The sequence below is a fragment of the Aplidium turbinatum genome, chromosome 17 (assembly GCF_918807975.1).
Source record: "Aplidium turbinatum chromosome 17, kaAplTurb1.1, whole genome shotgun sequence".
Lineage (NCBI taxonomy): Eukaryota > Metazoa > Chordata > Ascidiacea > Aplousobranchia > Polyclinidae > Aplidium > Aplidium turbinatum.
This window is the reverse complement of record NC_137488.1, coordinates 12,962,088-12,973,281: the sequence shown is the minus strand read 5'-3', so window position 1 is coordinate 12,973,281 and position 11,194 is coordinate 12,962,088. Positions and strand designations below refer to the sequence as shown.

Sequence of the window (11,194 nt, the reverse complement as noted above, 5' to 3'; positions counted from 1 at the left end):
AGACGGTTGTTCGCCTGGTCAAACGTCATGTAGAAACCGTTCGGGTCTACTGAATATTACGTCATGGAAATTCCTAAAACATGAGCCAAAATTGCACCATCGTCCGTAAGACCGGTTTAAACCTGTTTCAGTTTGAAACCGGTTTAAACATGAAATGTTGCGTCGCGCTACTGCTGGCGTGCCTTTGAGTTATCACAAATTTTTCTGATTCATTCTTGAAGTTGTTTGTTGGAAGTCGGTCGCACATTTAACTGGTTTATTTGGTGCTTGCTAGCTGGACAAATTCTCCGTCTTTTATCCAAGTAATCTGTATCGTAGTGACAGTTTTAGAGGTGTAGGCATTGCACCAGTCATTTCGATAGCCGCGGGCTAATTTTACAGGAATACACTTATTGAATAGACGTTTCAAGTGTGTGTTTCTTCGGTCATTATATACAGACGAACGGATTCGGGAACTTTATGTTAAAATTTTCCCACGAAGAGATTATGGTTTACCGCTGTGACCATAAAAAATAAAAGACGAGTTCTTGTCAGTTGGTAGGTCAAGAAGAAATTAAAGCAAAACATAAAAATAAACGACGTGTTTGTTGTCAGCTAGTGCAGAAGAACTAATTAGAAGTACAAGAAATAATAAAAGAAGATTTGTTGGTTGGTAGTCTACACTCTTACAGAAGCAAAGAAAAGTAAAGACATTTCTTCTCAGTTTGGTACTGAAGAAAAATAACTTTGACAATCATTGGCAAGAAAGAAGATTAAAAGACAATCCATCTGTGCTTGTAGATTCAAGTGGAAGAATCCAAGCAAGTTTTGTGGACTTTAGGACTTCATACTCGTACAGCTACGGTATCGTGCATTTAAATTCTTTTTTGTATTTTTACTGTCTTTGCAGTTAAGTTTTTTTATAACTACTGTAGCCTAATAATTTTGTGTGTTTGTGTAACTTAATTTTTTTAATTGTTAAATTTAGCCCCAACATTTAATATGTCTACACTCGGTGGCGACAAGGACTCGACCGCCGTAGACTCGACTGAGTTTAAGCCTGATGATGTTCTTTGCGGTCGGGCAGGCCATTCTGGGGAGGGACCCATTAACGATGAGGCTAAGTCAGTTCGAGAGGCCCGGCATCTTAGACGGGATATTTTGACTCAAATTGGGAAACTTTCTGTAGCCCTAGGTTCTTTGAGTGATAAGCAGGAACTGTTAATTTTTAGATCTAAGTTATCTACTTTAGAAGAGGAATTACGGCATTTCCATGCTCTTTTGACTAAAATCTTTAACTCTGCGATCTTGGCAGAACTTCGTGATAGGGTAGACCCCGAATTTAACTCGTTAAAAAATAACTTTGAACAAAAAGAAAGTGAGTTCTCAGATATGTTGGATGCTGACATACATCCTGAGGATAGCGCCTCAAATGTAAGCACTAGGATGTCTAGGACTTCGTCTCGGATAGTGGCACAAATTAACCTACAGCTAAGACGAGAGGAGATCCAGATCCAAGCTGAGGCCGAAGCAAGAGCTGCTGAGGCCATACGAGCTGAGGCTGTACGAGCAGAGGCCGCCGCGAGAGCGGAGGCCGAAGCGAGAGCTGCTGAAGCTGTACGAGCAGAGGCCGCCGCGAGAGCTGAGGCCGAAGCGAGAGCAGCTGAGGCCGCCGCGAGAGCCGAAGCGAGAGCTGCTGAGTTCGCACTCAAAGACGCTCAGTTGAGGGCTGAACAACGTAAAGAGGTAGTTTTAGCTGAATATCGATCAGAGGTGGGCTCTCGGCGTAGCTCTAAGAAGAGCTCTTCTAGGCATTCCAGAAATGAACATCAATCGCAGTTTAATTTACATAACCTTTTCCAAACGCCCGTTCAACCTGTGAGTGGACCAGGGCAATCCACACGATTTCCAGCTGTTTCAGGAGGTCTCGGGGCCGCGGCTAAGGGTCTTCCGAATGCTGTAGAGCCAAGGTCTGCGAATTACAACCGAACTCCTCCCCCAGAGCGTACAGGTCACGGGGCCGCCATTAGTAGTAATGCTTTGCCCCCTTCACAGTTTTCTGCGCCGCTAGGTTTTGGTCGCCCAGCTACACGTAATTTGAGTGGTTGTGAGAGGCGTATCGCGTCTCCTGATTTTAACGTGTGTGAGGATCGTGATCGGGCTGTGCACGTGACTGAGCCCACTCAGCCCCTTAAGGGATATAGCTTGTCTTCTCCCGCTAAATCGAGTTCTCAACAGCAGGATTGCTTTTTTGAATACCAAAATAGTAGGACGTTTTTCGATAAGGCGGCCTTGATTGGTTACGATGGTAATAATATGCCATTTATCTTCTTTAAAAATCGTGTTACGGCCTTAATGGCAGCTTCGCCCTTTAAGGGGACTCGTTTGACTTTGTTACAAGCAGCTTGTGTTAGAACAGCTGCGCAAACGATTGCTAATTTGGTTTCTGACACCCCTGGCTTGTCAGAGGAAGACAGGATAGAAATGTCGTTAGCTCGCTTGTCCCAGCATTTTGGGGTTCGTGGAGGTCTTTTTGCAGAACCGGAAATTAGAAAGTATCGCTATGGTAGCAAATTGACTTCGACCTCTTCCAGTGATCTGAAAGAGTTTAAAGATGAATTATCGCAGTGTTTGCTTTACGCGCAAGCTTATGGTCAGCGTGACAAATTGGAAGGACGTTTTGTGTTGGATTTGGCTAAGCGACTCCCGTTTGACGCTAAGCAGCGTTATCTTGACTTTTTAGGTGATCAGTATGGTGGCACTAATGAGCCTACTTTTCAGAGTTTGTTCGAATTTGTTGTACGGAAGGAAACGCGTAAGTCGACTGATTTTAGCATTATGCTAATGGGCGATTCTGGTGAGTCGCAGCATTTTAAAAAGTTTGGCAAAGGAAAATTGCCTTCATGTCCGGTTAGGCAGACGTCCGTAAAACCCCACGATGATGTGATGTCAGGGAGTTCGCAGTACTCGACTGTTGTTGGCGCACCGCGCGGTGGTGAAGCCAGACGTAAAAACCTACCGGCATGCATTTGTTGTTCGTCACGTGGTCAAGTTGAATATCATTTTTTGTCTAATTGTAAAGAATTTTTGCGCTTGACACCTAAAGATCGGAGAGATGTCATTGTGAAAGCTGGCAAATGCTTGAATTGTTTGCGCCAGCATATGGTTAGGGATTGCGTTCATGCAAACAACTGTCGTAAGTGTGGGCCTAACAACGATAGGAAACACTATTTTCTTCTGCATGATTTTTATGTGACGTCACGTGATTGTCTGGATTCGGTTGGCAAAGATGATGCTGGTGCCAGAGTTCCAGTGCGTAATGTTAAGATTGGAAATTATGTTAAAGCAGCTTTTAACCGCGTTACTGCTGCTCGTGTTTTGAATCCAATGACTGGCAAATCGAAGTTGGTGTATTGTCAGCATGATCCTGGTTCGCAGTTGACGTTTGTTTCGAGTGATTTGGTGTGCGAACTTGGCGTTAAACCGTATGACAAAGCGTCATTTAAAATGGATACTCTGGCTGGTCAGAAACCTACTTGTGCTAACCTTGTTAAACTCAACATCCAGTCGTTAGAGACGAATGAACTGTTTTGTGATATAACTTCGGTGGTTAACCCAGCTTGGGCTGATGAGGTTAAAACTTTACCGCATAAACAAGATTTAAATGGTTTCCGTCATTTTCATGACGTGAATATGTTTCATTTGAATGATTGTAGTACTGTAGATGTACTGATTGGCAACGACAACGCTTATTTGATGTGGGCAAAAGAAGAACGTGTTGGTGAAAATCGTAGTGAACCGCATGCTTTACTCACTCCTCTCGGTTGGTTGGCTTGTGGTGGTAAGTCACCCTTAGAGGAAAGCGTTGCTAAAGTGTGCAGAGTGCAGACGTCTTCAGAGTCGGATGTCATCTCTGGCTTTCAGCGTAAAATTGAGTCTCGTGATATGGAAATAGCAGACCTGAATAAAGTCATTCAGGATTTGACGTTGCAAAATGAAACATGTGAATTGTCTCGCAATGATAAGTTGGCTAGAGAACTTGTTGAACCGAATATTGAGTTGAAAGATGGTCGATTTGAGATACCTGTTCCGTTGAAGGAAGATATTGATCTACCTAACAATTTTGTGTTGGCGTCAGATAGAGTTACTGCTTTAAGGAAGAAAGCTTTAAAACAACCTGAACTTCGTGATTTCCTTACTGACACCATGAAAGATCTTAAATCAAATGGCTATATTGAGCGTACTGGTGAAGCAGGAAATGTCAAGGGATTTGAATGGTATTTACCATACTTTGTTACGTCACAATTAAAAAAGCGCATTGTTTACGATGGCAAGTCTGAATTTCGAGGAACTTGTGTTAATGATGTAATGTTTTCGGGTCCTGACTTGTTAAACCCTCTGGTAGATGTCTTGGCTAGATTTCGGCTTGGTAGATTTGGTCTCATGGCTGATGTGGCTAAATGCTTCTTTCAAATAAAGTTACCTGAGTCGCAAAGGGATTTGTTTCGTATATTGTGGTTTGAAGATGATGACCTTGAAAATGGTAGGATGGTACCATTTCGTTTTTGTGTACACCCTTGGGGAATAAAGAGTAGCCCGTATATCGCTTGCTTGGCTATAAAGAAAATGATCGAGCAGAATCCCAGCAGTGCTGGTGAATTGACTCTCTGCAATATTGCAAATAATATGTACATGGATGATTTTATATTTTCGGCTGATAGCTTAGAGGAAGCTCAGCAAATCACTCATGAATCAATTGCTTTGTTTGATAGCCGTGGGTTTAAACTTGGTAAGTGGAGTGCTAACAAGGAGGCTATGACTGTCTTGTCAAATTTGGATAATGAGATGCTTTCACCTTTGATTCGTGACATTGACTTTCAGACTGAAAATATGACTTTGCCATCAGCGAAGACATTGGGTTGTGTGTGGCAAACCGAGTCTGACGAGATGCGTATCGCATGTTCCTTAAAGCCCTTAGCTAAACACACGCGCCGAAGTATGCTCAGTCAGCTTGGACAAAAATTTGATCCGCTAGGCTTTGGAGCGCCATTTTTTCTAAAAGCACGCCTTATACTTCAGCAATTGGCGATAGACAAGTTTGATTGGGACACCGAGGTCCCTGATAGCTTTGTTAAAGAGTGGGAGTCGTGGCTTCGCTCTTTGGACCTGCTTAAGGATTTTTCGTTACCGAGATGGTATTTTGCAAACTCTGGTGTGTGCAGTCCGGATGATATTGTTTCATATCAATTGCATGGGTTTAGTGATGCTTCGGCGCAAGGTGGCGCCTGGGAGGCAATGGTTAAACAATTTAAAATCGCATTTTTTCACATTTTGGACTCTTCAATTCGTAAGCCCAATTTTATTGAACTGCTTACGTACACAGGCAGTGCCGTTCGGATCGTGAACGAACGCCCTTTGGTACCTTTGAGTGACGACCCTAGGGATTTTACTGTCATCACCCCTGCCTCACTTTTGACCCCATACTTAGACCCATACTGTGCTGTTGGGCAACCACATGATCGTGACCAATTAAGAAGGGATTATCGGTTCAATTTGTCACTTTCTCATCAGTTTTGGAGTAAATGGATCGATTTTTACTTGCCAGGTCTTCAGGGCCGGAAAAAATGGCTAAAAATGGCCGAGAATTTGGAGCCTGGTCAACTTGTAGTGGTAGGTTCTCTCCAGGACATTGGTAAACGTGGGAAGTATCAACTTGGGAGGGTGCATGAGGTAGTTCCACAAATTAGGAAAGGGAAGCCTGTGGTTCGTAGAGCTAAAGTTGCCGTCTGCAACTATGATGAGAGTACGGGGAAAGTGAAAGTAGACTATGTGTTGAGGGATATTTCGTGCCTCGCTCCCGTAAAGAACACCTAAGTGTTAGGGTTTGAGCCTGGTTTTGTCTGCGGTGGCCGACACTTGTCTGAGCCCAGAACAGTCGGTTATTATCGCAATCATTGTATATAGCATCATTTTTTGCGTGTACCTACTACCTATGGTACCAATTTCATGTATCGTCGTGTTTATTCTTATTGCTGTTCATTCTTTGCATGCCCTTTGTATTGCGTATTAACTTAAACGTGAGTGATTCAAACAATTTGTGTATCATGTGTTTTTATTCATTGGCTCACAATTGTCGTCAATTCTTTTTTAGTTATGCCATGTCAGACTGTCATAACTAGGGGCCGCTATGTTCCAGACGGTTGTTCGCCTGGTCAAACGTCATGTAGAAACCGTTCGGGTCTACTGAATATTACGTCATGGAAATTCCTAAAACATGAGCCAAAATTGCACCATCGTCCGTAAGACCGGTTTAAACCTGTTTCAGTTTGAAACCGGTTTAAACATGAAATGTTGCGTCGCGCTACTGCTGGCGTGCCTTTGAGTTATCACAAATTTTTCTGATTCATTCTTGAAGTTGTTTGTTGGAAGTCGGTCGCACATTTAACTGGTTTATTTGGTGCTTGCTAGCTGGACAAATTCTCCGTCTTTTATCCAAGTAATCTGTATCGTAGTGACAGTTTTAGAGGTGTAGGCATTGCACCAGTCATTTCGATAGCCGCGGGCTAATTTTACAGGAATACACTTATTGAATAGACGTTTCAAGTGTGTGTTTCTTCGGTCATTATATACAGACGAACGGATTCGGGAACTTTATGTTAAAATTTTCCCACGAAGAGATTATGGTTTACCGCTGTGACCAGAAGTAAGTGGAATAAAGTTTCCGCTTGGTATGCGTTGGACATCTGACCTGCATAATACCTTACACACAGTAGTCCCAATTACAAATTAGGGGCAAATTCAACTCAAAGACGTCACATTGTGACAGCCTCTTCAGCAATCACAAAATGAAAAAACCTCTCAATCTTTGTTTCGAACCATCCTTTTTAAATCTACCACACCATAACTGTACCATACATAGTGAAGTCAATACAAACGTGTTCAGCAACTTCGTGAAACAGTAACTCCGTTTTCCGGCACGAAAAAGACGTGTTTGTTTAATAAAGGAACCAGAAGTTCTTTATCTGGTCATCAATCAGAAGTTTACCATTACTTCCAGAAAGTTTGTTAAAAATGTTTTGTTTTTACAACCCAGTTTAAAAAAGATTGTCAAATTCTCAAACCTAACCATAATAAAATGTTTTGAGTAGTACCTCACCACAAAGGAATATTATTGGTTCTAAGTGGATGGGGACAAACATTAGCTCTCACACATACTGAAACAATAAAACAAAATAACGGTTGACAAGGAAATAGCAAAATGCATAAAAGTCATGTTTTGTGCAGACTACTACATGATTAAGCAGAAGCATTTTCATCAACACGATACGAAGGAACAGCCATTGCTACAACCAATAATTTCCAAATTACAGTAAACTATGCACACGTCACATATACAAAGAAAAATATTTGTTTCCGCAAGTCGTCTCAATTCACATCGACGCTTATCGGCGGTCAACTGCAAATGTGAAAAACAGCTGTTTCGACGTATAAGCCAAAAGGTAGGCACTTTTGTTGGGTAGGCACTTTAACGTAGTACACTCTTCGAAAAACGTACACGCAAATCAGCTGACTTCAGTCATGTGACTCAACACGTGATTATCTGGTCGTCTTTATCGAAAAATTTTGATACAAAGAAATTTAACTGAATACATCCCCACAACCTGCGTGGCCAAATGGGTCAGGGCAAAGGAGTAGCAATTTCGATTGCGTGGGTTCGATTCCCACCTTCTGCTAATACTATTTTTTCTTCTGCAACTGAACTGACTGCAAGAAGAATCTTAATGACTGCAATCAATGGAGTTAATAAGGAAAATTGTGACTGAAATACCAGTGATGTCATATACGTCACGCATGATTGCGTTATGGAATTCGGACAGTGTACTACGTTAAAGTGCCTACCAAGTAGTTGATTGTACGCCGCAAAATCCGCGTAAAAAACAATAACTTTCTCAGATTGTAACTTGGTAGTTCAATGAAAAAATTGCTCAAGTCGGCAAGACTTACGTTACAATGTTTCAACATGTTTTGAAACAACTTAAAAAAAGGAGGTGTGGTGAAAGCAAATTGCTTGCTCAAATTGGAAGCTACAAGAGGGTCATTGCATCAAAAATTGTGCGTCTTTATGCGAAAACTGAATTTAGAAGTGGTTATTAAAAAGTATGACATTTAAATCTCGTATTGATAACATATTGAAACAATGAAAAAATGCCAATAAATGGTAGAATTGCACGTGAATTAGGGCGAAATGATGTAGCATCGATTTTGTTATTCCTCTTTGTAGCACTCCTGTAATCCGACTGTTTCATTTACTAAATTATCCACAAATTTTGCTCACTTACATTCTCAATTTTGCACAACAGTTTATATTTTGTTCCAACACTATCTTGTTACCACCAATTTGAGCTTGCCATCACCTGCCTCTACAATCCATTAAAAATATACAAACACACAATTTTGGTTAGTCAAATACAGGGGTTTTCAACCTGAGGGTCGCCAGCCGTTTTTCGGGGAGGGGGGTCGCGAGGCGATTGAAAATCAAGTCTATCTTTTTTAATTTGTTTTAGCCAGAAAATGCGTTCTGTGTTTTTTTGCAATTGATCATTTTTCGACCAGGGGTTACTCTATTGTTTAATCTTTCAGACGTTGCAAACGCTTTGACAAAAGAAAAACTTTCGATATTTTTCACCTAGTTCTTGTATGTTGCTTTGTGCAGACTAAAGTTAAGCAGTGACCACGCTATGGCAAAAAAGAAAGGTTATTTCGAATTCTGCGTCAAATATGGATTTGTCAGCATTGTTTACAATGGCATTGAAAAATTTCAGTAGCCTATCATGTTGTATGTACTTTGTTTGAAAGTTTTTTTCAGCAACAGTTCCACGCACAAGCTTGGTAAAGAAAGCAGCACCAACCATCTCGCTGAAACAGATGTTAACAAATTCATAACTGCACAAAAGATTGTTTTAAATTCAACCGATGAAAATGCGGAAATGTAGCTTGATTGTTCATTGTTTTTTCTTCTACAATCCAGCCAAGCTCAATAAGAAATGGAAAAAATTGAAGGAAATGTAATAAAAGCAGCACCTTAAAAACATCAAAAAAAGACGTTTTTGATTTCAAAAGTTTCCGTTAGAACAGTGAAATGAGACATGGTCTGAATGATTTAGTTTAAATTTGCTTTTATTGAATGTTTTTATGGGCGATGATGAGGTTGCGTTAATTGCTTTGAGGGGGTTAGGGTGTAAAAAAAAGGTTGAAAACCACCGGTGTAAAAGATACACTATCAACGTATTGAACAATGCAAGAATTATTACTATTTTTACATGGATCAGTTACGCAATATAATATGTAAGTACAACAATAAAATTTAAATAGTTGCTTTGTGCAACAATAGACTTCAAGATTTCATATTTGGCATGTCCCGTAAAAGACTTTTAAGAGTTGTAAGTTCGTTGGTAAGTTCAGCAACTCTTGCGTGTAGATTTTCATTCTCTGTTGACAACTCATCTACTTTCTTTTGTGTTTCAAGAGCCTTCTGCTTTGCTTTGTCACGACTTCTGCGAACAGCAACATTGTTTCTATGTCGTTTTTGCAAGTATTCATTGGTGCCCTTGAGAAGCATTTTACTCTTCTTGGTTTCTCCGGGGACTGGATTTAATGGTGATGATCTTTTAATCAATTGTTTGGCAGGCATTGTTGAATTGGTAGTGTTAACATGGTGTTCTGTAACAGAGGAGTTGGGAACAGAGTTTGGTTCTTTTTTTATGCCAATTTTCTGTTTTTTTTGGACTGTTCCCTGTGGTGGGTATAATGTCAATCCGTCTGTTTCAGGCTCTTGCTTTATTAAAAGATGATGCTTCTGGCCATCAGGTTGTCTCAAAGGCAGAAAGTTTCCATTACCCTCTTCGGCTCTTAAAGATGAAAATCTTGACGATGACATGGGAGTGGTAAGTCCATCAAGCTGAAGGTGATGGGGAGAAGAAGGTCGATGCCTTTCTGATTGTGGTGTGACTGGTGGAGTGTTATAATAGTTTAATGGCACAGGAGAAGGTGCTGCAGAAGTACAGGCTGATGCCGGCTCACTTGTTGCACTCTGATACCAGTTTTCCACTTCGTCGTCATTTAAATAACTCAGATCGTCGTTTTTTGGATCTGCTCCTAATCCTGATGAGTCGGATGGAAATAAGTTTTGAAACAAATCATCGTTGCACAATTCAAGGTTTCCACTGCTGCTCATATAACTAGTTAAATCAAATGATTCTTCATTTGTATACCAGTCAAAGTCTGTATTAGAAGCTTCACTTGTCATGGGGTTCTTACAAGCACCGCTGCTATTAAAATTTGGGTCATAAGCCATGATTTGAAGACCACATATCAGCAAAAATAGCTATTCTGAAAAACAGAACTGGAACAATTAATAAACATATACATTATTTTTTTCTAAGTGGAAATACAACCCAACAAGTAGCTTTTTTAATTAAGTTTAAATACTTTGCAACTGTTACGGTACGGTACCCATCAATGTTTGCTTCTAAGATTTCAATGAACTTCGTAACTATGTGCACAAATATTTTGATACACAGGCTGTACAGGGATGCAACCTATTTTGTCTCCTGAACACTTTGTCTGCCGAAATCGGGGAATCCTTATTTAGGGTTACATTTCTAACCCTAACCAATAGGTTGAATCCTTATTAAGAGTTAGGGTTAGAAATAGAAACATTTCTAACCCTGACCTAATTCCTAACCCTGAGGATGCAACCTTATTTGGTCCCCTGAAAAGATTGAGAGAGATTTAAATATGTTTGCGGCAACTCCGATCAGCGACTTTGGCTCTGTTGTACTTTTTTCTCGATCTTTTCAGGGGACAAAATGGGTTGCACCCCTATATATAGTCCATGTAAACATTTTTTCAAAGATGTCTGAAAATAGTATAGCTGTTAACTCAAACAGTTACCCTTTTTCTATCAGAAAGATATTTTCATACTTTTAAGCATGTAATAATTTAGTGGTGTTGTTGTGTGTATTAAAATTGGAAGTGGCTGCATTTACGGCGACGTAAATACAGCCATTCCATGCCTTTTTTTTTAATCTTTACGTTGCTTTTACTGTGCATGCGCGCTGTTGCTGGAAAAAAAGTGCGTATATAACTTCTAAATTCAACTGTATTTGCCAAGTGAATCAGAGGCGCGTGCGATCTTTGTCTGGCTCATACTCGC

At 40.5% G+C, this 11,194-nt stretch overlaps 1 protein-coding gene across 1 annotated transcript; it reads right to left on the bottom strand.

Annotated features, from left to right (window-relative positions):
* Positions 1-6,898: 6,898 nt before the first annotated feature.
* LOC145786785 (uncharacterized) lies at positions 6,899-10,355 on the bottom strand. The gene has a single exon (XM_082598527.1). It carries the CDS (start codon positions 10,331-10,333, stop codon positions 9,374-9,376), a length of 960 nt encoding a protein of 319 aa, XP_082454653.1. The 5' UTR covers positions 10,334-10,355; the 3' UTR covers positions 6,899-9,373.
* Between the last annotated feature and the right edge of the window lie 839 nt (positions 10,356-11,194).